We start from the raw sequence: 27,503 nt of genomic DNA, 5'->3' as shown, positions 1-27,503 counted from the left end.
GGGGTCATACTAGCTGTCTCCAAGCTTTCATGGGAGAGAGAGCTTAGACTTGTTCCGTGGACCCATAAAAGAACCAGGAGCAATGGAGACCACTTGGAAGACACAAACTAGATTGGATGTTGGGAAAGCTTCTTCATGACCAGAGCCAGTCAGAAGTGAGGGTAAGTTTCCCTTCATTGGGGTCTTCAAGTGGGAGCTAGATGACCGCTTGTAGGTTATGAAATAGTAGGAATTTTTAAAAAGTAGGACATAGATAGGACTAGATGGACATTGAGGTCCCTTGCAACTGTAAACTCAGTAAATAAATGAGATTATGCTGATAAAGCATCTTTAAAACTTACAGCTCCGTACATATGCTAGACCATCACTACCTCTGTGAAGCACTTTGCTCAACGTTTCCCACCCAGTGAGGATGAAAACCCAGGTATTTTCCATTACAGCATAGAACAAGTTCTTCCTAGGTCTGTGGTCTGATTTCCTGTCAGTCTACCATGATTCCCTTTAGGCTTCAACTTGATTTTAGAACTGTCTGTTTTGCATTTAGAAAACTCTATTTAGGCAAATACAAACTAAAGAATACTCATTTATTCAAACATATATATGTTTATGCATATAAAAGACAAGGTTTGGTTTTTTTACACATATACAAGAAAACAAGTATGTCATTTACAAATTTAGAAATATGCTAGGCTGTGATTCCAGTTTCATTATCTAGGCTACATGTGGTATGACTGGCAAACTTTAGCAGTGACAGCATTTAACTCCCTGGGAAGTGATAATAATTATCAAGGATGAATACCAAGAATTTTCCAGAAGTTTCCTATGTAGTAACTGAGAGCAATAAGCATAATGAGTCAATTAGAGTAGTGTTGGTTCTTCCTTTTTTTTTTTTTAATCAATGGCGGGTCTAAAAAACTTGGAGAACTGCACATAGAAAACACCATTGAATCCACATGCAGATGAGGAGCTGGATGCAGGTAGATGGCATCAGGATGATGGAGAGCAGATCTGCCTTTGAGTCCTGGCCCTGCCATTTACCATTTACCTTGGACAGAAGAGTTCACACCTCTCTGTGTCTCAGTCTCCTCATCTGCAAAATATGAAGGTCACACCAGTTGATCCCTAAAGTCCCTTCCAGGGCTGCCTCTCTAGAATTCTGTGGAGACTGAATATCCTTGACCAGAATTGCTATGATGGACATCCTTTCTTCTTTTAAAATTCATAAACCATGCCATTAAAAAAACAACAGTGTAATTTCTCCTTTAGGAAACATTGACCCTTGGAATGATGACTTAAAGAATTAATATCAGGTTTTTGAAATGTTTCCATGGCTGTTGGAATACACTACTATGGAGACTTTAAATAATTGCTCACTAGCTCAATGATGGGGATGGGGAATTTGAAGTGGTGAGAACTTTGGCTGCTACATGATCTTTCACAAACCCCTCTCCACTTGATTGGTTGTGACCACCACCACCATGGCCACTATGCCCAGGGCTTTTATGAGCATAAATATGGAAACTACTCCAATTTCTCTCTATCTTGCCTCCAGTAAAGACATAGAATACACAGTAGAGAGAAGAAAGCTACTCACCCTAGATGTTGACAACTACACCCTCCCCAAAATACTATGATCCTGAACTATGCTCGGTATTTTCAGGTATTTCTACTTCATTTAAACAGCTTCTAGATTTCTTAGGGAATAAATTGATCTGGTCAGTAGAAAAAAAAGCAAATAGTTTGTTAAAACCATCACTCAAAATACCAGTCTACTCGGATACATATTCGATGCAAAATTTAGAGGGAAAAATGCATCCTGTTAAGTCACTGAGAAAGTATGTCTGATGTCTGTGGTACTATGTGGGTTGAGTTAGTGGCTGAGTTAGTATATAACCCTTCTTTCTTCCAGAGGTAACCTGGCTAAAAATTCACATTGAATTACTCATTACAAGCATGTTAATGTTCCCTTAGTCCAACTCTAAGGGCACATTCCTCCTTCCCTGATGGGAAGGGAGGCATTACTTAATTGTTTATCTATTTGTGATAGCTAGCAATGGTGATTAAGTGTAGTTAATGTCTAGTCAGTCAAAGGGTTGTAAACAAACTTAGGAACTTTGGTGGGGGGCAGGGGGTGGATAGCCAGAACTGCAAAATTTGCACAAACACATTGGTAGAACTGCCAATCTCTAATTATTTCTAGGTAATGATCCTAGCATCAAGGTTCCAGGATGGTCCAGCTCCTAGGCCCAGGACCACTCTTTCTACAGGAGATTTTTTCTGTGAGATGGAACAGGATAGAACATGGATTCGATTTCTTCTGCTTGACACTAGAGAACAGAACTAGTAGCAATAGGCCAAAGATGGAGAAAGACATACTTTGGCTTGGTGTGAGGAAAAACTTCCTAACAAGCAAACCTCTCCAAATATGGCATTGACTGCCTCAGGAAGTGGTGAGTTCTCCCTCCCTGGATATCTCCAGAAGCAGAAGCCAGAGCACCACTTATCCAGAATGCTGTGGAGGGAATCCTGGGTTCAGGATGGACTGGATGAGATGGCCTCAGAGGACATGCTTGGTAATGCTGATATTCTGTGATTCAGGTCAAGGTTTCTCTACAGGTACCTCCCATCTCCCTGGCAGAACCAAATCCAGCAGCTTCAGCACCACTACATTTCAGTCATTGGACATGTTCACCCCAGGATATCACAAGATACGTGGCTATGACTTTGTATCCCTAGCACCTAGCACAATGCCTGGAATGGGGCAGGCATCTAATAAATGCTGGTCAAATTAAATTGAGCCGTGGCAATCCCTTCCTTTCCCAGCACGGAGAGGCCCCCAGATTGCAAGCCACACAGGACTGGAGTGAGTGTTTGCCTGGAGGCTCACCCCCAGCAAGGTTGACTCCCTGAGGGCCTGGTTCTTCCAATGTGCCTGGCTATTGTTTTTTTCTTTTCCCTTTCCAATCAAGAATCTGTCCCCATTTCCCCGGGAAGCGCGCTGTTGTCTAATTCTTGATGTCCCCGTTCACGGACGGGACGGAATATGCGTTGACGAGGCCTTGCTGGTCATGCTTCTTATGATATTGATTCCTGATGAACTTGTAGAGGGCAAAGAAGGGGATGGCAAGGCATGGGACTCCAGCCACAAAAACCACCACAGCATAGGCCCAGCCAGGATAGGCCTTTTTTTGTGATTTAGGAAAATGCTCCTGAGGGAGGTAAACACAACCCATGGTCAAGTCAGACAATTATACTCACGATACAATCCCAGAATGGGGCTTTCCAAAATTAAACACAGGGAGAAAAGCAAAAAGTCCTCCGCCACCCCCAGCCCTGTGCCCTACCCCTTCTTTGTTCTCCTCCCAGGTCTTCCTGAATCAGAAGAGAGGAAGGAACCTTCAGATGGGCTTCCCTATGACCCCTGCTCTCGGGCAGTCTGTGGCACCTTCCCCAACAAGCCAGCACAGGTACATTTCTATGGACTTACATATGCAGGGTCCCAGACGCTGTATGTCAGCTCCTCCCTGACTTTGATCACAAAGTAGAATAGGAATATAACTAACATGATGAGAGGACTGACTACCCTCCAGGTGATTTGCCAGAAGATATTGGGCTTGTGACCAATCATAAACTCAATATCCTTATTAAACCTGGAAATAAAGACCGAGAGGAGAAAATGACCTCACTGACAAAATAAAATGAAAAACCTTCTTTGCCCTTAAGGTGCTAACATTCTACTGAGTTTAGATAATATAAGTGAGGTGTTCTTAGAGTGGGGCAACCCTTTACTGACTGCGTAGACCTCTATTACAACATAGCTTTAATGTAGGTCCAGAAGTAAAAGAAAGTCTTAGTCCTGCCTACCTACTGAAACCCTTCAGGATCCATGTCCTCTGTGATTACTCAGGAAGACCTCAGTTCAAATCCTGCTTTAGATACTTAGCTAGCTGTGTGACCTTGGGTGAGTCACTTAACCTCTGCTTGCCTCAGTTCCCTCATCTCTAAAAGGGGGATGATAATAATAGCATCTACCTTCCAGGGTCATGAGGAACAAATGAGATAATATTTGTAAACCATTTGGCATGCTGCCTGGAACATAGTAGGCACTTAATAAATGCTATTCCCCCCCCCCGCCCCCTTCATTCAGAAGTGTCCTCTCTCCTCAGATTTCCTATAGCATTTAGCTTATACTGTTGAAGGGACTTACTTACATTTGTCTTGAACATGTCACTGTACATTTTTTTTAAAGCAATTGGGGTTAAGTAACTTGTTCAAGGTTACACAGCCAGTTATTTCTGGGTGTGGTGCTAAGTATCTGAGCCCGGATTAGATCCCAGGTCATCTCGACTCTGGGGCCAGTGCTCTTACTCACTGAGCCACCTGGCCGCCCCCAGTGCACATTTTTTAATGTGCCATGTAATATATAACACAACACAACACAGTATGCTAGTATAGTATAGTATGGTATGGTAAAATATATGATATGATATATGACAATCATATATGACATATATGACAACCATATATCATATCATATCATGTCATGTCATATTATATAGTATATTACATAATATAATGTAGTATTATATCACATTGTAATGTAACATAATATAATGTAATATAGTATAATATAATAAAATATAACATGACATGATATTTGATATAATATGATATAATGTGATATAACATTCCTCCCACTAGAAGCTTCTTGGAATCAGTACCTTCGACAAAGAAGGTAGTAGGGTGCTCAAATCAAGTCACTGCTTCTGCCTCTGGAATCCTAAGCTTTCTCTAAGGTTTCCCTCAAGTGCCACCTCCTACCAGAGGCCTTTCTTGACCCATTCCATTGTTGGTACTCTCTTCCCACCCTCCCTAATGACTCTATATGCATTTTCTACTTCCTTATCTGTATACATTGTTGTATCTTCTCTGGAGAATGTAAGCTCCAGTTTTATTTTTGTCCTTCTATCTCTAGTGTTTAGCCTGGTGTCTGGCACATAAATACTTCTTGAATTGCTGAATTTTATTTTAGAGATTTCTGTTGTCTCTTAAACTCCTTGAATTTGTGCATGAACTCAACACATTTGTCGACTCATAGGCATTGAATTTTCTTGGGAACTTCATTTTTTTCTTAATTTTACTTTAATTTAAAGCAGTTTTTTTTTTTTTTGCTTTTTGGAGGGCAATTGGGATTAAGTGACTTGCCCAAGGTCACATGGCTAGTTTTTGTTTTAACTGTCTGAGGTCAGATTTGAACTCAGGTCCTCCTGACTCCAGGGCCTGTGCTCTATTTACTGAGCCACCTAGCCATCCCTAAAACAGAAATTCTTAACCTGAGGTCTGTGAACATTTTGAACAAAAATTTACTTTGATATCTGTATTTTACACTAACTGGTTTCCTTTCTAATCCTATATATTTTACATTTTGCATTTTAAAACATCATTCTGGGAAGGAGACAATAGGTTTCAGCAGACTGTTAAAGGGCCCATACCACACACAAAAGAGATTCAAAACTTTTGATTTAAAGTTTTCTTCTAAGTTCCCCTATGCTCTCATAAACCAGATGGCATTGTGCTTCTGACATCATCCACCAGGGAGCAGGCTGACCATGTTTCTGATCTCATTCTCTCGCTCTAATTCCCTTACTTTTTTTTTAGTTGCCTCTTTTAAACATCTCCCTCAGAAGCCCACTTTTACTTCCTACCTGTCTACTCCATAAATGTAAACGACTGCAAACATCTCACAAAAGGCAATGACGAGGAGGGGGATGGATCCAGCGTAAGCATCCAACAGAGAGAGCCAGTACTGTCCAGAGTTCAGAGTGAAAATATAGGCAAGGAGGTAGGTCCCTAAACAAATCAGACCTGCAGTGTGAACAAAAAACAGGACAAGAGGTTATCTTAGATAAGTAGAACAGAATGAAATTCCAGGTTAGCTCAGACAGCAGGCTTCAGATAACCTGGGGGATATAAGATGGTAGGATTCCCAGCCATGAAGTTGTTGATTTTGTTTTTGAAACCTCTTGTTCTACCTGAAATGACCCTTGCTCTGCCTTCTAACTGAGAAGAACTTTTAATGGAATGAACAATTTGGGAGCTAGCCTTAAGTCTAGATGGCAATGCATCCGGGACTGGGGATGTTTGTTTCTTTGTGAATGGATTTAAGACAGAGTAACTCCTCCCAAATAAAACAAGGTATAAGCATTGACTACACAGGCGGAACTATGTCATCCCCAAGAAGGCCCAACTTAGACCAGCACCATGTCATCAGATGGGATCATGGACAAAAATACTTTGTAGAACATAATGTGATTTATGTGTCAACTATTACTATTATTATTGTTGTCTAAATTGTGATTTCATTGGACCAGGGAACTCCTTCTACCAAGGCATGTCAGCCCAGATCCTAAAATTTGTACTCTTATGTGGTTGTCTGGGATAGAAGAGGTTAAGTGATTTCCCCAGGGTCACACAGCCTGTATGTATAAGAGGTGGGATTTGAACTCAGCTCTTTTAACTGACTGAAGCTAGTTTTCTATCTCCTATGCTATTCCTTTCTGGGCTGTGCTTCTGACTCCATATTTCACCATGTAACTCAGTGGCCTTCTCATTGTGGAGTTTCTCTCAGGGTCTAGTACCTTTACACCCAACAGCCATCTGCTATGCAGGCCCCTTCTCCCATTGTGAGCTCTATACAGGGGGCAGTGAGGCTCCATTTTGAGTATGGGTTCAAACTAGACATGCTTCGTTTCCCTCCCAGCTCCCATATGTCTCTCTGGACTTCCCAGCATGGTCCTGTATGGTTACTTTCTCCTCTCCTCCCCCTTTTCAGCTCCCTTTTATGAGTTGTCTTTCCCCATAAGAATGTAAGCTCCTTGAGGAAAGAGGCAGTCTTTCTTTTGGCCTTTCTTTGTATCCTCAGGACTTAGTGCAGGGCCAGGTAAGCTCTTAATAAATGCTTGTTGATTAGATTAATATTATTAATAATAAACTTCCATTTTTACAGCTGATGTTTGTGTGAAAATGGAGGTTTTGAATTGTTGTTCAGATTTTATTAAAAAGGAATCCTATGGTGAATCCTTGGACACAATGCAGAAACCTTTGGTGATACATGTAGATAGTAAGTGTTTAGTTTTATTTGTTTGGTAAATACAATTCTTCCTAGGGGTAGCCAGGTGGTTCAGTGGATAGAGCACCTGACCTGGAGTCAGGAAGACTCATTTTCATGAGTTCAAATCTGGCCTCAGACACTTACTAGCTATGTGACTGTGGGCAAGTCACAACCCTATTTACCTCAGTTTTCTCATCTCTTAAACTGATCTGGAGAAGGAAATAGTAAACCACTCCAGTATTTTTGCCAAGAAAACTCCAAAAGGAGTCACAAAGAGTCAGAAATGATTGAAAAATGACTCCACATCACCATTTGTCATAGACAGTGTTTTGTTTTGTTTTGAAGATAGGAACATCTTGGGGCAGCTAGGTGGAGCAGTGAACAGAGCACCTGCCCTGGAGTCAGGAGGACCTGAGTTCAAATATGACCTCAGACACTTGATACTTACTAGCTGTGTGACTTTGGGCAAGTCACTTTACCCCAATTGCCTTCCCCCCTCAAAAAATTGGGCTGCTAAAAAAAAAAAGATAGAAACATCTTAACAAGAGAAGAAACCCATTATAATACAACCATTGTATATGACAGGGTATAAATGAGAGAGCGGGTCTTGGAGCTAAGAAGACCCAAGTTTGACTCCTGTCTCTGATACATACTGACTGATTGACACTGGTGAAGGCCCTTGACCTCCCAGGGCTCTAAGCAGCTCTCTAGGCTTGTTAGTTGCAGAGAAGGTGCTGATATGAATTGGTAGAAGGAATTTCTTTACCTGGGAGTTACCTGTATCAGTGACATCCCAGGTCTAGTCCTTTTCACCTGGTATATAAGAGTGAGCTGGTCCATTATAAATATTAGGCTTGTCCCAACGACAGGAACATTATGAAGGATTCTACTAGAGATGACTCTCATACCTGTTAGAAGTTCCTTAGGCCATTTTTCAGGGATGATCTTGAGATCCAACAGGGGAACAACTACACCCTCCATATTTCCAAACATAGATGATAAGCCCAAACAGAACAGCATTATGAAGAAGAGGACAGACCACAGAGGTGAAAGTGGCATTTTGGTGATGGCTTCAGTGAAGACAATGAAGGCTAAACCAGTTCCCTCTACTCCCTGTAGGACAAAAAGATTCATATAGTAAGGAAGAGTCCATTTCTTTATGCATATGTATGGCAATCCTACAAAGATCTGAGTCTCCTGAAACACCAGAGCTTTTCTCCATTTCTTTTCTCCTTTCTCTAAGCTCTATTCCTCCAAATTCTCAAATCCTTGAAATAAAAATGTGCTAGAATTAAATTGATCTAGAATCAAATACAAGTTTATATATTTCTGTATTTCTCCTTTGTGTGGTTTCAATACGGTGAGGAGTAGAATGAAGTTTTGGTAAAATACAATTATTTCGATCCATGCCTAGGACTGGGGAGGCTCACTCACACAGGGACTCCAGCAAAGTTATGCTTAAGTCATGGCACCCTATGGGTCAGCTCCCACTTAAAACCATAACTCTTGGGTCCTCATCAATGTTCTTACTTTTATTAACCTGCCAGAAGATGAATTAGTTAACAAACAAAAACAATTTAATCAGACAATGCAGCAAGTCAAACTACAGGAAAAGATCCCCCCAAGACCCCAGCATGAGGTACACCATTCCACAGATTGCCTTACCACTGGCAGAAAAGGGCACACATATGAGAACACGTGCAACTTCAGAACATACAGAGGGAACATGAAGAGAGATACACCATAGGGAACATGTATGAAAATTTACATACCAGAAACTTGCTTTTTCTGATCTCCTTTTACATGAAAAGGACAAACTAGGCAGGTTAGGACCCAGGCATTTTTTTTCTTCAGTTTTTAATTATTTAAATTAATTCTTCTTTCTGTGTCTCAGTGTGCAACTAATCAGATAATGGCTGCCTTTCCATCATGCATGGCCTCTTCATTTCTTTTGCATTACTGTGGCATTTTTCTAGAATGTTCTCCATCCAGAGGTCCAGGATCATTGAGTTGGAAGGAATCTTGGAAATATTTGGGGATAACCTCCTCCAATGGAGGAAGAAACTGAAGCCCTGAGACAACGTGCCCCAGGCTGAACAGATAATAAGTCGCAAAATCAGGATTTAGTAACAGGCCTTCTGATTCTGAGTCCTGACCTCTTTCCACCATGCCACACTGTGGCCTTAATAAGTCATGCCTTCTATTAACTGACTGTAGTCTGCCCCCATACCACTGCCCATCCCCCAACTCATTGACCAAAATTACGTGATTCTAGTTAGCAAAAGTTTTCATTAGCCCTAGTACTACCAGTATTAAAAACTGAGCTAGGAGAAGTGAAATTACTTGAAAGGCAAAAACTAATATTTAAACAAGATTAAATCTTTGTTAGCAGAACATGAATCATCAAAATGTACCAACTGGATGGCAATATTCTATGCCTTCCAGCCAATGCATATTTAAAGAAGTGCTACCTCTGTATGCTAATATTATACAAATAGACATGATACATTGATAATCCCTGATGTTTTGTACTGATAGATAAGTGGTAATTGGTAAACTGTTTAACATCATTCAGAGAACCACATTCTTCCTGTCCTGGGACCACCTCTTAACTTTGGTTATTCCAGTGACTGGAAGGAGAGAGAAGAAGAAAGGTTTAGGTGGAGCCTGGGCTCTGAGCAGAAGTTAGGAGCCTCCAGAAATGACCTTGTGGATGATTGCAGGGAGCTGAGCTGCTGACGTGCATAAAATATACCATTTTAAGACAAGATTTTTTTTTTTTTTGCTTTTTGAAGGGGGGAGGGGAGGGCAATTGGGGTTAAGTGACTTGCCCAAGGTCACGTGGCTAGGTTTGTGTGTGTGTGTGTGTGTGTGTGTGTGTGTGTGTGCGCACGCGCGTTAACTGTCTGAGGCTGGATTTGAACTCGGGTCCTCCTGACTCCAGGGCTGGTGCTCTATTCACTGCCCCAAAAAGATTCTTTTTGAAATACATTGAGAAGAGCTCCAGAGAGGAAAGGATCCGTAATCAGTTTTCCTGTTGCTTTTTCTATCCTGAATTTTCACTTTGCTATCTTCTCAGTTCCCTAGGAAATGTGAATGAAATTAGGCAGACAGAGAAATGGAAACTCAGGCTGGGGAGACACAGGGAACAATCCTATTTTCGGTTCTCTTGTGATGGGCCTTCCCTCTTCTCTGTGTAAAAGATAGGTTACAAAGTTGCTAAGTCATTTGGAATGCCATACATCTGATTGGCAGATAGGTGGCACCATAGTGCATAGAGCACTAAACCTGGAGTCAGGAAGACCTGAGTTCAAACAGAACCTCAGACACTTAGCTGTATGAACCTGGGAAAGCCACTTAACTCCCATTTGTTTTAGTTTCCTCATCTGTAAGAAGAGGATGATAATAATAGCTACCTTCCAGGGCTGTGAAGATCAAATGAGAAAATAAATGTGAAATGCAAAGCACAGTGCCTGGAACACAGTAAATTTTATATAAATGTTAGCTATTGTTGTTATTATTACTAATTATAAAAGTTCATTGGATCATAGCCTCAAAGCCAGAAAGAGCTTTAAAGTTTATTTAAACCACCCCACTCAGTTTATAGATGAGGAAACTGAGACCCTGAGAATTTAAGCAATTTGCTCAGGTCACACAGTATTCAGTGGCAGAACAAGGGCTGAAGCCAAACCCTCTGATTCCAAACAGTTTTTTCCATTGTCTCATGGTGCCTCCCTTAGAGGAAAGGGTATTGAGCTGCCAGTGCTGTGTCCAGATCCACTTGTGTTCTTCCTATCTCTAGCTGACTCTCTAAATATCTGCTTCCAAGTGGTCCTGAAGGGTTGGGTGTTTGCTCTTAGTAGATCTCCATATTTCAGATTCAAGGACCTCATCCTTTCCTTGAATGGGATGGAGATACAGGGTCAGAAGAGGGAGAAGCCAGTGTTCATGAGGATCCCTAGCTCCAGGTCCCTAACCCCTCTGAGCTTTTCACTGCAAAGCCAGAGGCAGAGTACAAACTGGAATGGTCACTTACTTCTGACAGAAAAGAATTGATGTCACATGTCATGAAAGTCAACTGTGCAAAGGCAGCAGGGTTGGTTGCATTACACCAAGCTTTCATGTCCTCAAAGTTGGCCTGTGTGACATTACCTTCAGGCAGATCAAATCCATTGGTCAAGGTCAGGATGTTTCTAGAAAGAGGGATACAAACCAGGGGAAATTAATAGGCACAATGGTCCCACATTGTATCAGAGCCTTTAATGGAATCCAACTGCAGATACACAAAGCAGCTATTAAAAAAAAAAAAAGCCTGAATTTCTAGGTCCTCAAAAGTATACTTGCATCAATATAAGTACATATACTTACCAAGATATAATATAACTAGATATATAATATGTATTATATATGTATAATATACTAGATATATACTTACTAGTATACTAAGTATTTTACTCAGTATATAGTATCTTAGTATGTTGTTGTTTAGTATTTTTCAGTCATGTCCAACTCTTTGTGATCCCATTTGGGGTTTTCTTGGCAAAGATACAGGAGAGATTTGCCATTTCCTTCTCTAGCCCATTTTTACAGATGTGGAGACTGAGGCAAACAGGGTTAAGTGACTTGCCCAGGGTCACATAGCTAATAAGTGTCTGAGGTCAGATTTGAACTCAGGAAGACAACTCAGTTCCTAATTCCAGACCTGTCCCTCTATGCATTGTGGCGCCACCTAGCAGCCACACAGTATCCTAGTCTAGGATCTTTGATGTCCCCCTACTCTAGAGGGTTATCTTACTGATCATAGAGGCCAACCCCCCTCGTTTTACAGAAGAGAAAACTGAGGCCCAGAGATTTTAAGTGACTTGGCCGGGGTCATAGAGTTAAGAAGTGTCTGAGGTTCGATTCAAGCCCAGGTGTTCCTAGTTCCAAGTCCCACTCTTCATTCACTAAAGAGCGTACAGCAAGGGCTCTATCAGTGCATATAACATGAAACACAGTCCTTCAAATGCTAAGAACTTTGAGAGGACTTACTGATCGAAGCAGTCATCGTATCTCTCTGTGGCCCGGAACCCAATGATAGAGTATACCACAGTGGCTGCATAAACGGACGTGAAGCCATTGATCACAGAAATAATCAAAGAATCCATCTCACAGTTGTTGCTATGGATCAAGAAACAAATATCAGTACAGATGCAGCCTCTGGCTAAAAGCTTGCAGGCTTGTTTACATGATAATGACTCATATTTGCTAAGTGATTTAAGGTCCACTTAGGCGAACACACCCCCTTCTCCAAGATGTCCTGGGAGGGAGCTGGAATCCCAGTTCCAGTGCTTATTAGTACCTCTCTGTGTGACCTTAGGCAAGCTGCCTTGACTCTCTGGGCTTCTATGTCCTCTTTAAAATGAGGGTGTCAGATTAGATTTCTAGGATCTCTTCTACCCTCATCCCGGCATAAGCATTATCAGCCCTGTTTTATAAATTAAATCAAAGCTCAAAGACTGAGTGATGCATCCAAGGTCACACGATTAGTAAATGGCGTGGACAAAACTTGCACTTTTACTGACTCTCAATCTGTGGCTCTTTCTGCAACACTACACGCCCTGCTCTCTGTGCTGGGACTTCTGGGTCAGTTTAAAACCGATGCGGCTTTGAGAGCCCCTGATTCCCCCCTGCTCCCGCACTGGCAGAACAAGCTTTCGGAAGCCCTTTCTGGGTGCTGCCCTATTGAGCAGCCTGTCCAAGGCTGAAATCAGCATGGGAGGTTTGTTCTGCCATTTGTTGGCTGGAAGCCCTTTTCATATCCATCATCACTTTCCCTATCCCTGGCTTACATTTGGCCCTTGGGCTTGGGCCTTCAGCTGCCGCGGATGACCCCACTGGGGGGTGGCTGGTTTGTCATGTCCCCTGAGACTTTCTTGTCATTTTCCTAAGGTGCTTCTAACTTCCCCGTGTAGGGATTTTGCTTTAAGAACACTTGGAGGGAGCAGGGACGACTGATAGAAGAGCCTGTGGCAGGGGTGTATTGGAGTCAGGTCAAACCAGCTCTCCAGAATATCTGTGAAAGCTGATGTTTAAAATTTCAGTGTGAGCGTTTATACCTCAGAAATTGGCAAAACCTACAGATGAAGGCTTGATTTATTATTTTTTTTAATTGTCCAGACTTAAGAAAGTTATTAAAATGTTAATAATTTAGTTTAAATTTGAAAATGTTTTGTGGTACAGATTTTTTCCCTAGGGAGTCGGTTGTTAAATATTTACTAGCACATCAATGGAAGGGCTACTGAAGGACCCAGGTGAGCAGGGGCAGAATAGCAAGGAATAGGGGGCAAAGCAGCACCATTTTGTCTGGCAACATTTCCCTGAACAAGACCAAGTTGGCATCATTAATAAGTCCAGTTGAAGTATCATAAACTTGGGGCTAGGGATTGATGATCTTCTGTTTAGGGAACTTAACCTCATTGGACCTCTCATGTGTGCTAGAAAGGTAGAATGAAGGGTGGTTGTGATGAGCTGAGTATATATGACAAGTCCCAGAGACAAACATGTCATAGCTCCCTGAGATCCCTTTATCACCTAATTGAAAGAATTCAAAAATTTTCTGGTCTGTTCAGGAACACAGAATGGATACATTTCAGTACTGAGAAGACGGGCCAGGGAAGGTCTGACTAGGAGGGGCATCTCATACATCATTCACATCATGTTTCCAGTTATTAGAATTATTAAAGACCTTGTTTTTCAGTTGTTTTGAGTCGTGTCTGACTCTTCATGACCCTATTTGGGGTTTTCTTGGCAAAGATATTGGAGTGGTTTGCTATTTCCTGACACGGCTCATTTTGCAGATGAGGAAACTGAGGCAAATAGGATTAAGTGACTTACCCAGACCCAGACCTTAAAGAAGATCTAATTAACTCCCTTCCCTTTGCAGATGAGACGATGGAAGAACATCTGAACCTACATGGTTTGAATACAGGACCCACATGACTCCAGAGGAGAAGAGTGAGGCCAGTGACTTTGCACAGTCCTCCCTCACTTAAATCCAGTTCTCTTGAAAGTCATGACATCACCTTCCTGATCCTGTGGTCCTCTTCCAGAAAGAAGAACAACAATCACACGGTCTCAGTGGCAGGGCCACTGATAAATCCATCGTCTCCTGAATCTTAGTCAAGTGCTCTTCTGAGATAGTCACCCCAGAGAGAACGACTGGAAAGAATTTACAGGCCAGTGGAAATGAGCAGACAAACCACCCTGAAGTGAATGCTTCATCTCTCTGACTGCGCATTCGATTGTGAGCTCTGAGGGCGTCTGAAGGCTCATGGATGGCAACAAAGAACTTCAGTGTCCGGCCCATCCGAACCTCTGAGACTATCCCAATCCCCTCATTTTACAGATAAGGAAACTGAGGTCCAGATAGGTTAGGAAACTTTAATATGATATTCAGAAGCTTGCACCTGGAAATGTTCATGTGTTTTGACATTTGTTAAATTCATAATAAAAAAAATGTTTAAAGAAAATAAAACTTCAGCAAGTTTAAATGTGTCCTATTTATTCAGAATAAAGGCAAGGTGCATTAGACCCTGGAGACACACATTCAATTTTAGTAACTGGTGGGTTTCCAATAGGCCTGCAGCATTCCCAGTCCCTAATTAAAGATCTGAATTAGAAGCTTGGCACTGGGGAGTCGTTTAAAGGTCACCTAGAGCAGCCCTGTTATTTCACAAGTGAGGAAATGGAAGCCAGGGGGGAGGAAGTAGTTTATTTAAGGTTCTATAATAAGTTAATAGCAGAGCTGAGACAAAAACCCAGGTAGCCAGAGTGCCAGTCTAGTACACTTTTGGACACTTCCCAAGCTACAAAGTAATCTCCAACCCCTTCTATGTGGGTGGATCAGGAATTTGGAGCTAGAAAGAACCTTAGCGATCTTGTTAAGCAACTTTCTTGTTTTAATCCTAGGTGGTTCTTTCTCTGGCTCTCCTGCCCCTTCTCTGACTCCAGGTGGGGCAATGTATAGAGCACTGGACATGGAGTCAGGAAGACCCGAGTTCGAGTGTGACCTCAGAAATTTACTAGCTGGGTGACTCTGAGCAAGCCATTTTAACCCTGTTTGCCTCAGTTTCCTCATCTGTAAAATGGGGATAATAGGGTTATTGTGAGAATCAGTAATAATTGTAAAGCTCTTAGTGCCTGGCACATAGAGAGCATCATATAAATGTTAGCTATCATGATTATCAACTCCATGACCTTGGACAAGTCACTTAACCTCTGTTTGTTGTTTCATTCTCATCTGTTAGATAGGGATAATAATAGCATCTACCTCCCAAGGTTGTTGTAAGGATCAAACAAGGTAATAATTGTAAAGTGCTTAGCACAGTGCCTGGAACATAGTAAGTGCTATAAAAATGTTAACTTTCATCACTATTGTTAATTAGTTCAGTAGCCACCGAGGGTTTCTAATCTAGTTAGGATACAACACACGTGAGAAGTGATGTAACAATAGAAGATAGTGGCAGATATCACCAGGACTCACTGCCGAATGAATGGCTCGGCAATTAATTAGGAGCTTTGATTTCAACAGGAAGAGAGCCTGGGGAGGCTAGTGAAGTCTGAGAAAACTTCTTTGAGCAATAATAATTATATGAATGAATGAATGAATAGATGAATGAAATGAATGACTAATAATTCTATAAGCTTTAAGGTTTGTAAAGTGCTTAACGTGACATCTCACTTGGCCCACACGAGGAGGAGAAAACAGGCCTCACGAGAAGGTTGGATTTGGACAGGGGAGAAGAATAGGGAGGCTGCCTGGGTAGGAGAAACGACAGAGGCACAGAAACAGGGAGTAAACAGGTTACTTTGGCTGCAGCTGAAGGTTCTTTGAATGGAGTCGAAAGGGAGACAGCTAGAAGTTTCCTTTGGGGCTCCTCTCAGGCGCCATCCCTGCTATGGGACGTTGCTACGTTTTCTCAGTTGACCATGCTCTCTGTCTCCTTCCTCAACCATTCTTACGACACTTTGGACTTTTCTCTGTCCTCATCCTTTCTTCCCTTTAATCATACTTATATACACCCTGGTCATGCTTCTTTCGCCACCTCACTTCCCTACCACCGCCACCACCCAAGAGAACAAGGGCTCTTTGAAGAAAAGAATATTTCGTTTTTTCTTTGGATCACACAACAACTACCACAATGTCTTCCATGTAGTAGACCCTTCATAAAGGTTTTCAAACCAAATTAAAAGAATATTGGGATAAGATTAGGGAAGAACATGGATTCCAGCTTATGGAGGGGGGAGCCATTAAAGGTTTTTTGTGGGTATACATGACATAATCAGAGCCATGTTTTAGGAAGATTAACTTGGCAGCTATGAACAAAACAATTTATGGAGGTGGAGAATAGAGGTAGAAAAGTCAGATTAGAGGCCACTACAATCATTTGGGCTTGAAATAGAGGGAATCTGACCTAGACTAATAGCAGTAGGAATGAAAAGTACAGATATGAGAAACATGGGGAAGAAAGACTAGGCAATGGTTTTTCACTGATTAGATTTTATGGGAGAGGTAGATGGAGGATGGATGTTGAGAATAAAGATTGATGTTTATTTACTAAAGCAGATCCCCTGAAGACCTCTACTAGGCAATTTTTTTCTTGACTTTGCATATGCTAATATCAAGGTATCAAAAGTTGCATTATTCGACATCCTCAGAAGTAATAAAACTGCATTTCTTTCTAAATATTGTATAGCTTAGATTACAGGGGTGGGGAACTTGCGGCTTCAAGGCCACATGTGGCCCTCTAGGTCCTCAAGTGTAACCTTTTGACTGAATCCAAGTTCATTCTGTCAAAGAGCCACACTTGAGGACATAGAGGGCCATATGTGGCTTCGAGGCTGCAGGTTCCCTACCCCTGGCAGAAGGATCTCCCCCAGTTCACTCAAATGATAGGGTTTTTACTAAACTAATAATTTATGAAACATTTATACTTTTTAAAGGACTTTCATGTGCATTTCTTCTTATCTTATACCTCGAGGTAGGTTTTGTTATTTGTTATTATAATTTGTTATAATCTCTGTTTTTCAGAGAGAGAAACTGAGACTGAGAGTATTTAACTAATTTGTCCAAAGCTTCTTTCCAGCTGACCTGTCAGACCTGGAACCAAATATCACTTTTCCTTTGTTTCAGATACCTACTGCACAGAATTGTAACTGGAGAAGGAAATGAGGCCTCCAAAGGCCAGAGAGAATGAGTAGAACACTTGGGCACCAGCATCTAACCAGGTGACTGGATTAGCCAGCTCTGTGACCTGTGGAGTCAAATAAAAAAGAATTAATCCTATCCTGGGTTCCCAAAGTGGGAGCTGGAACAATCCAAGAGCAGAGGTAGTAGCCTTGGGTGCAATGGGGGTGGGAGGAGCATTGAATAAAAATAAGGGGCAGTGAAAGCATAAGGAAAGAAGAGAACATAAAATTTTGAAAAACCATTTACATACGTTTTATCTGTTGTGTAACAGAGTTAAAGTTGCAGTGATTACATTATTTTCCAAATAAACACACAAAATGCAAGTTATAAATGATCAATGGTCAAGTCCACCCACAAGTCTTAACAAGCAAGTGTTGGCAGGCTAGTGTGTTTCACATTGTGAGAAAGTCCAGCATGCATCAGCAGGAATATGCATGTGTAATGACTTGTTTACGATATGATACTATATGGTTACATGATACAATATTGCATCAAAATTTCACTTCAGGAAAAACCCCACAAATTTACAATAAATTATAAAATTTAAGATGCTTTGTTTTTTAAAAAATATTTTCTATTTTTTTGAAATGATGCAAATTGAAAAAAAACAATTAAGGGGTTAAAGAAAATAGATTTCCAGGGGGACACTGAATAATATTTTTTGAAAAGGGGGCAGTTGGCCAAATAAGTTTGGGAACCTTTGCTGTAACTTAGTAACTAACTTAAGATTCCTATCTTCCCTCTCCCCCTTTTCTGCTTCATAGGGAAGGACAGTCTTCCAATAAGGCAAGAGAAACCAAGAAGCAGGAGGTGTCAATGGATTTCATGGAATTTAAACTTATTGGTTCTTTCCCAAGTGCTGGGGTTCAATTTGCTTTTATTGATAATGCTTGCTTAGCAAATAAGCAAGCAGTGCGCGTGGTTGGAAGGGAGTAGGAAGCACACAGTTCACTGTGAACACAGTCGGTACCACTGATGTATACTGCTGAATGTTTTGATAAGCCTGAAGATATTCTGTAAAATTCTTTAAAAGTCCTAGAGCATCTGTGAAGAAACTAACTCTTCCACACTAGTAATAGCTTTTGTTTCACTACTAAGAGAGTAAAAGTCAAGCTTTTGTCTAACTTTGCACTGTTTCCTCTTTAAATAAGGAAGACAAAGTACTATTAAAATTATGAATAGGGGAAAATATCAAGTGAATCTTGGGAAGTTTTTATAAAATTTAAACAAGATCTCTTTTAAATTGGATAGATGATTTAGCAGATGGGTAACTTTTAGGCATCAAGAGGGTAAATAGGCCCCTGGTTAGAACACATCTCATTTGCCCTCATAGATTTTTTTTTCCTCAGTGAAAGGAACTCTCTTTACCACTGAAATCACAATCTTTTGAAAGTACTGCATAAAAAGAGTCACCCTTATAAAACACTTTGGAGGATTAAGATTGCAATTATGATTACATGCATTCTCATTTGCCTTTCAAAACAACCTAGAGTTGGTGGCATAAGCATAAGTGGGCCTCCATTTTCCTTAAATATGAGAAAAATGATGGTCCAGAAAGATACACTGACTTGTCTCAGTTCATAATAAGACCCAGAACTTGAATTCTTGTCTTCACTATTGCATGACACATCTGTGCAGAAATGTGTATTTAAAAATTATTTCAATTACCAAAGCCTAGCTAAGGCATATTACAAAGAATTTGACTTAAAAAACCCAAGATACCATCTCACAATCCCTGCAAATGTCCTAGGATTATCATCAGGAGGTGTAGTTTAAACTGCCCAAAAAGAAAGAAATAGAAGCCCCAAAGGTCCCATTAGGATTGCCCACATTAGACCACCCCTCTGTGTGTGCATGGGGAACAGCAAAGTGGTAAATTGGGGATAGAAGCCAAGATGTACTAATCAGCTACAGTTTAGATATAGAGGCTTAGTCTTACTATGAATTACATCTGAATCAGAAAATAGAGCCTGGGTCCAGAATTGAACATATTCAACTACATTTCTTAGCCCCACTGCTAGCTGTATTCTAAAGCAGACAAAAGTGCTTACATTGGGTGTGAAGAGGAAGACAATTCCATTGGTGGCCCCCTTCAGTGTCAAGCCACGGATAAGAAAGATGGTCAAGACAATATAAGGAAGAGTTGATGTTATGTATACAGCCTGAAAGGGAAGTGACATCATATTTTAAAATGTGTGAAAATAGAACCAAAACACTTTGTCCCAAGGAGCTCCCTTCCAGTTCTGAAATCTAGGACCCTTTTATTCTAGATGGAAAATAATTTAGCTCACAAGAATAAAAGTACGGTTGCCAAGTTTTGCCAATTTTTTCTCTAAAGTACCTCTTGCATCCCTTCCCTTCTCTCCACTCACACACCCACCACTGTAGTTCAGACCCTTATCACCTCTCCCCTGGACTAGTACAAAAAGCCTCTTAATTGGCCTCCCCACTTGGATTCTCCCCCTTCTCCAGTCCATTTTTTCTTTAGCTGCCAAATTCCTATCCCTAAAGCAAGGTCTGATCATGTCACTATCCCATCCAAAAAGCTCCAGTGTCTTTAGGATAAAAAACAAGCTTCCCGGTTATTTAAATCCCTTCACAGTCTGCCTCTAGATAGATAATGTCATGGAAACAATGAACTTGAACTTGGACAGACTTTGGGTGATAGTGGAGGATAAATGGGCATGGTGTGCTCCTGTCCGCGGGGTCACAAAGGGTCGGACACGACTGAATGACTGAACAACAGCAACTTTCTTTGAGTTATTGCATATTAATTTCCTTCCCACACACTCTTCAGTTTAGCCAGACTGTCCTGCTTAGGGTATCCTACATATGACATTCCATTTCCTGGCTCTGTCCCTTTTCACAGGCTGTGCCCTTGCCTGGAGTGCCCTCCCTTCCTCCTTGCCTCTGTCTTAAAGGATCCCTGGGTTCCATCAAAGCTCAGCTCACACGCCACATTTTTGCCTGAGCCTAACCCCAAGCCCACAGTTCTTGGCACTCTCCCCCTTTACTCTGTATTTATTTGGCATATTGTTTGTATTTATGGTACGTGTTGTTTCCTCCCCATAGAACACAGCCTTCTTGAGGAAAGTCCCTGGCACATAGTAGGCACTTGATAAATACTCATTATTTGAAGGAATAAAGGAATGAACACAGATTTGGAGCATGTTTAGCAGCAGTCCTTTTTGGCTTGTTTTTTTTAAAGGTGTCGTTTCTCAGCAGTTATTCACCAGAATAAAATTAATTCTCTCTATCCTTATTCTGAGTCACAAAGCAGATATAAGTTAGATGACCAGATGTCTGGATTGGCCAGGGGGATACAAATTTTTTTATGTCCTTCTCTGAGTGGACACGTGTCCTGGGAAAGCTTGCAAAGGCAGTTGAATTACTGACAAATAGTATAATTCTGTGAAGTATTCTGTAAATTACCACAGATAAATGAAAAGGGCTAGTTACATAAAAAAGTCATATAAACAAGTCACATACAGCTTTATAGAAGGACATGGATCTTTTCTATGTAGGGGAGGGAAGAAGTGTTATTGAGCACCCACCATGAGTCCAACATTGTGCTAAGAACTTTACAAGTAGTATTTCATTTGATCCTAACAACCTTGTGAGGTGCTATTATGATCCCCACTTTACAGATAAGGAAATTGAGGTAAATAGTGGTTAAATGACTTGCCCAGAGTCATACACTTAATAAGTTTCTAAGGCTGGACTTGAATTCAGGTCTTCTTGACTCTGGGCCCAGAGCTCTACCCACTGCACATTCTCTAGCCCTATTAACCTATCTTCATCTTAGACCAGGATTCTCCATGGATCCTAGACTTGGGAGTCAGGATGATCTTAATGCAAATTCTGCTTTCCCACCCCCCAAATGACTGTGTGATCCTGGGCAAGTCACAGTATTTCTCAGGCTCAGTTTCTTTATCTATAAATTAGGATAATAATGACACTGACATCATGGAGTTATTATAAAGGTCAAGTGAGATAATATAATGTGAAGTATTTTGGAAAACTTGAAAGTATTTTGTAAATGTTAGCTAGTAGTAGTAGTAATAGTAGTACTAGTAATAGTAATAATAGTGGTAGTAGTAGTACGAGCAATAGTAGTACTAGTAGTAGTAGCAATAGTAGTATCAGTAGTAATAGTAGTAGTATTCCCCATTAATTTTAGGTTAACCAGAATTCCATGTTGATCATTACTATTGAGGGAGTGAGCTGTGTGAACATAAGCAAGTCACTGAGCCTCTCTGTGTCTCAGTTTCTCCCATCTATAAAATGAGTGTATTGGACTCATTGTCCTCTTATAGGCAGCAAAGCAGCTCAGCAGATAGAGCGCTACTTAGTATCAGGAAGACCTGAATTCCAATCCTCCCTCAGTCATTGACTCCCTATGACAACTTCCTGGACAAGTCACTTAACCTGTTTGCCTCAGTTTTCTCAGCTGTAAAATGAGAATAATAATAGCTTATATTATATATATATAAATTATATTATATTATATATAAATATATATTTTATTCCATTATTTATTTCCATTGAATGGAATATATATTTATATAAATAATAATAATAATAATAGCTACTTCACAGAGTTGTTGCAAGAATGAAATAAATGACATTTGTCAGATGCTTTACCAAACAAAGCACTATATAAATGCCACTTATCAGCAGCAGCAGCAGCAGCAGCTAAGATTTCTTTCAGCTCCTAATCTATTATCCCATGGTCTTTCCCTAGCCTAGAAGCTGAGGTTTTGTTTTTTGGTTATTTTTTGCTTCTTTGCGACTGGAAGGCAGGGCAATTGAAGTTAAGTGACTTGCTCAAGGTCACACAGCTAGTAAGTGTTAAGTGTCTGAGATCAGATTTGAACTCAGGTCCTTCTGACTCCAGGGCCAGTGCTCTATTCACTGTGCCACCTAGCCGCCCCTGAAGTTTTAAAAGAAATCATACCTACCCCTTCCATCTTTTCCTTTCCCTCCTCCTAACCCCCGCCATCACAGCAATGACTTTAAACCTGAATACCTTTCCGGTTGTTTCAATGCCCCTGATGATGCACACATAAAGGACGCTCCAAGCACATGTCAAACACAGCAAGATCCACCACTGGATATATCCCGAGTCATCGATGGAGGAAGAAATATTTAAAGTTTCTCGATACCAAAAGTAATCCACTGAAGAGCTCTTGGCACATTCCTCTATATAACCTGAAATGGGAACAAAACAGTGTTTAGCAAATTTTCTGATGTTGGCTCTGCAGAGAGTGAATTAACTGGAAGTTAATGATAATTTTGGTAGCTTTTCTATCTGGTCCATCATCTAACACTTAGAAGAACTCCTGGGAACTGGTTTCCTGGAAGACTCTTTGGGCAAGAAAAATGAGGTCTAGGAGCAGCTGGGTGGCACAGTAGATAGAGTACTAGCCCTGGAGTCAGTAGGACCCAAGTTCAAATCTGGCCTCAGACACTTACTATCTGTGTGACCCTGGGCAAGTCACTTAACTCTGAGGCCTAAAGACAAAATGAGATGCAGAGCAATGGAAAACCCTGTTGATCCAGGTTTTTTTTTTAACCTTCTTTCCACTGCCTTTCAGACTTCAGTAAAGACAGGTGGGAGCAAACCACTTTAGACTGAAGAAAAAGGCTGTAAGTCAATTCATCTACATTGAAGCCTTGCTATAGGAGGACTTTTTAATAGTTAGGGGTGAAGTCCCTTTAAACAGGGCACAAGACAAGGCTACCTTGTACTGAATTCTGTACTGAGTTGGGTTTTGGGGAGTGAAACCTGGGGATATGATCATGAAGGATAATTTCAAATACCATTTAGAGGAGCTAAAACTCTCCAGAAAGTGCCACACTTCTGCAAACGTCCTGATGAACAGGGCTTCAGGGAGAAACTTTGAATTGGAAGGTACTACTCTGATATAGATAGAAATAAAGAGAGGGCTGCTTTATGCTTGGGGAGGGGGTAGGTACTTCCTCACTGTGGAATTCTGGGGGTCAGGGACTGGCTTAGTCACCACACCAACCACAGATTACTCCAAATAGCTCTCTTTGAGCGTAGTATGTAACACAACCATAAACCTCTCATATCTGCTCATAAACTAGGATCATCCAGTTCAATAATCCAACAATCATTTATCAGGTGCCTACTGTGTGCCAAACCCTACTAAGTGCAGGGGATACGGAGATGGAAAACAGTCTCTGTCCCCAAGGAATCTACAATCTCCTCCTCCTTAGTCTTAGTAGCACACATTTCTATAGCACTTTTAAGGCTCTCCAAGTACTTTTGTGACAATAATACTGTGAGAAAGGTAGTGTAAGTATGATTATGCCCATCCTATAGATGGACAAACTGAGATCCAATGAAATTAAGCCACTGGCTCCAAGTTGCGTAGCTAGTAAGTGGCAAAACTGAGCCAAAACCAGTCTCATTTCAAGCTGTGATTCCATCTGGAAATTGATGGAGGGAGGAAGCAGGGTGTAGCGGAAATGACACTCAGTCTAGAGTTGGAGTCTCTAAATTTAAATTCCAGTTCTTCTACCTGTGTGATCTTATGCAACTCACTTCATTCTCTGGGTCTCAGTTTTCTCATCTACAAATGAGGGGGTTGAATTAGATGGTCCCATCTAGCACTAAAACTATGGTCCTAAGACCTTAACCTTTTTCCTCTTTCAAATGTGATTTTTTTTCTTTTTTGAAGGGAGGAAGGCAGGGAAATTGGGGTTAAGTGACTTGCCCAAGATCACACAGCTAATAAGTGTTAAATGTCTGAGACTGGATTTTAACTCAGATCCTCCTGACTCCAGGGCCGGTTCTCTATTCACTACACCACCTAGCCATCCCTGTGATTTTTTTTTTAAAGAAAGCACACACCCAGGGCAGCTAGGTGGTACAGTGAATAGAGCACGGGCCTTGGAGTCAGGAGGACCTGAGTTCAAATCCGACCTCAGACATTTGACACACTTACTAGCCATGTGACTTTGGGCAAATCACTTAACCTCAACTGCCCTCCCCCCCCAAAAAAGCACACACCCAATAAGAGCTACCTCATTTCATGTTGATATAAGGTGTGTCCTAGTTTAAGTAAATCTTAAATTCCAAAATATACATTTATGAAATTGAAAAATTAAGGAGTAATAATAATAATACCAATAATGCATTTACATACTTCTCTAAGTTTGCAAAACACTTTGCATGCATGTTCTAATTCTTCATATAAAATGGAAAGTATTTCATTAAACTACAGACTCAGCAGAGGATTTCTTTAAATAACGAATTCCCATTTTATGTCCCTCTGGTCGGTACATTTAAGATACACATTTGGTTTCTACACCAGTTTTCCCACTTTATAGTTCCATTCTTTAAAGTGACACACAATTGCATTCATTGTTGAAAACCAAGTTGTGATGGAATAGCCCTGGTTGATACCGAAGGCATTGGCTATTACCTGTTCTGTTTTGGTCCAGTGGACAAGTGCTCCAAGGCAAAGGATCTTGGAAAGAGTTGAAGAAATACCACATGACCCAGGCAATGATGGTGTTGTAGTACAAGCCTACCACAAAGGAGACAAACATGGAGGCGATGCCTAGGGGGAAAAAGAAGAAGGGTTATTAAGATTTGCAATGAAATCTATCTACTTCAATTCAAATAAGCAAACATTTATTAGATACTGGCTATGTATAAAGGCACTGTGCCAGGCAAATGAAGGTTATTTACTTAAACCAAGCACATAATCTCCCTTTGACAGACAAAGCAATGATAAGGTGGCATTTGACCTCCGAGATACTATATGGGAAAACGTACATAATATACAGGGTATTCCAAAGTCTTAGTGCAGTTTTAAGCCATTAAAAAAAAAAACCAAACCAAAACTGCACCAACATTTTTGGGACACCCAGTACATTTTAGATATTTAATAGCTTTTAAAAACATATATATATGTGTGTGTGTGTGTGTGTGTCTGTCTGTCTGTGTTGTTGTTGTCTTTTGTTTTTACATTGCCTAGATTTCTTCCTGTATCCTTTCCTCTCCTCTTCCCCAGAAAACTATCCTTTATTATCAAGAATTTTTCTAAAGAAAGAAAAATAAGTAAAACCTATCATTGCTAGTGAGTCGATAAACATTTATTAAGTGCCTACTATGTGACAGGTGCTGTGCTAGGCACAGGTGATACAAAGAAAGACAAAAGACAATTGTTTTCTCAAGGAGGTCACAGCATAATGGGGACACCACATGAAGATAACAATGTACAAACAAGCTATAGACAGGCTGAATGAGGAGTAACCAACAAAAGGAAGACACTTTTATTAAGGGGCATTGGGAAGGGCTTCCTGTAATAAGAAGGATTTTAGCTGGGACTTGAAGGAAACCAAGAGATAGAGATGAGGAGGGAAAGCATTCCAGGCATGGGGGACAGCCTGAGAAAATATTCAGAGTCTATTGCAATATTTTCAATGGACTCCAACCTCTGCAATATTGGGAAGAAGGATTTTCTCATCTCTCTTATTTGGGGTCAAGCTTGTTCTATGGCAATTTACTCTAGGAGTACATGTCAACTTCTGTGATAAGAAGGATAAGCAAAGCCAATCTCCCTAAAACACCAAGAGGCTGGACCTTCACTGCAAAGTGAGGATATCAAAAAACTACTATTCAAACTAACTTGGAGGTGGAGGAAGGAGGGAGCCAGTATCAAAGGCATGAATTATAGACTAAAAAGGACCACTTTTATCATGTTATATTATATACAATAGTTCTAATTAGGCTTAAAAAAAGTATTGCCTACTTGTAGTTCTTGGGAATCAGTTTTAAAGAATTCATAATTATAATTTATAATTAGAACATCCATATTTATATATAAATGGCTGCTGCTAATAGGATCCTCTTCTCCCAAAGCCTCCTGGCATGAAAATAGAATGATTTCTAATGCTTCTGCTAGAGTCTATTTGTCCCTAAGTGCTACTAACTCTTCCCTTTAATGTTTCTCACATCCATCCCTTTTTTCACGTTCTCATTGCTCTAACTCTGGTTCAGACTCTGATAATAACCTCCTACTGACTCACATGAGAGTCTCCTGACTGCTATTCCTGCTCCACTCCAATTTACCAGGCATACCACTGCCAGATCAGTCTTCCTAAAGGATTACTCTCATCATATTATTCCCCTGTCCAAATGCCTTTGATTTACTCCCCATTACTTTTAGAATCAAGAATAAAGTGCCTCTCCTGCTTCATCTTCTTACTTGGCTTCTCTACAATAACTTATCATTTACTTGTTGCCCAAACATGTCTTCCACATCCTAACATAGATTCCTTTCTTAGAGCTAGTCCACTCTCCTGGAATGTCCTTCCCCTCTGTTCTTCGTGTTTAAATTCCATTCATTCTTCTAAGTCTCCCCTTACCACCCTTCCCCACAAAGATCTCTCCTTCCTCTGAATTTCTGTAGCTTTGCTTGGACTTTGCCAGTGGTGTCAAACTCAGATGGAGACAGGGCCAGTAAACTGTACAGAAGGATTCCTACAAGATGCATATTGACCTAGAAAAACACAAGTTAACATTATCTATAGATTCTATTGTGTTTTTGTTTATTTTGTTAAATATTTCTCAGTAACATTTTAATCTGATTTGGGCTGTACTAGGGAGTGTTGGGGGCCAGGCCATGTGTTCAACACCTCTGGTTTAGAGCATCCTTCTGGTACCTGTCATATATTCTCTTACACTGCTATTTATCTTTTCATATAAGAACCTCATATAAAAATGGTCTTGTAAATGTTCTGAAAAAGATAAAGCACTTTACAATTGATATTATTATTATTAGTTGTTATTATGATGAACTAACTATAGTCGTGAAACTGATCATATGTAACGATGGCAGCTTCAATTCAATTTGGATATTTATGAAGCACCAAATATGGGGAAGGCACTGTACTTGTTGCTGGGAATTATGAAGATCAAAACAAAATTTTCCCCGTCTTCAAGGAGCTTTCATTCTTTAGCTTCTAGGATTACTATATCAATTTAACAAATCCAAAAGGGAATTCATCATTTTCTCCTTAGACCTGCTTGTCTTCTTAACTTTCCTGTTCCTAGTGATGACATCCATCATCTCCATCATCATCATCATCATCATCATCATCATCATCATCATCATCATCATC

The 27,503-nt window shown here is 40.6% G+C and overlaps 1 protein-coding gene across 1 annotated transcript in view; it reads right to left on the bottom strand.

Annotated features, from left to right (window-relative positions):
• Positions 1-565: 565 nt before the first annotated feature.
• SLC6A19 (solute carrier family 6 member 19) overlaps positions 566-27,503 on the bottom strand; it is a 48,038-nt gene continuing 21,100 nt past the window's right edge. Inside the window, exons 3-12 of the mRNA XM_069076377.1 lie at positions 24,797-24,934; positions 22,372-22,553; positions 19,394-19,504; positions 17,294-17,406; positions 12,143-12,271; positions 11,148-11,304; positions 8,020-8,224; positions 5,706-5,865; positions 3,488-3,650; positions 566-3,209 (exon numbers count right to left, since the gene is read on the bottom strand). Coding sequence (XP_068932478.1) covers positions 3,006-3,209; positions 3,488-3,650; positions 5,706-5,865; positions 8,020-8,224; positions 11,148-11,304; positions 12,143-12,271; positions 17,294-17,406; positions 19,394-19,504; positions 22,372-22,553; positions 24,797-24,934 — 1,562 coding nt within the window. The 3' untranslated portion in view covers positions 566-3,005. The remainder of the gene's footprint in view (positions 3,210-3,487; positions 3,651-5,705; positions 5,866-8,019; positions 8,225-11,147; positions 11,305-12,142; positions 12,272-17,293; positions 17,407-19,393; positions 19,505-22,371; positions 22,554-24,796; positions 24,935-27,503) is intronic.

The sequence above is a fragment of the Petaurus breviceps genome, unplaced genomic scaffold, assembly GCF_028583685.1.
Source record: "Petaurus breviceps papuanus isolate PSGF00001 unplaced genomic scaffold, PetGlider_PUasm1.0 151, whole genome shotgun sequence".
Taxonomy (NCBI): Eukaryota; Metazoa; Chordata; class Mammalia; order Diprotodontia; family Petauridae; genus Petaurus; species Petaurus breviceps.
The sequence above is the reverse complement of the archived record's forward strand: the minus strand, read 5'-3'. Positions and strand labels throughout refer to the sequence as shown.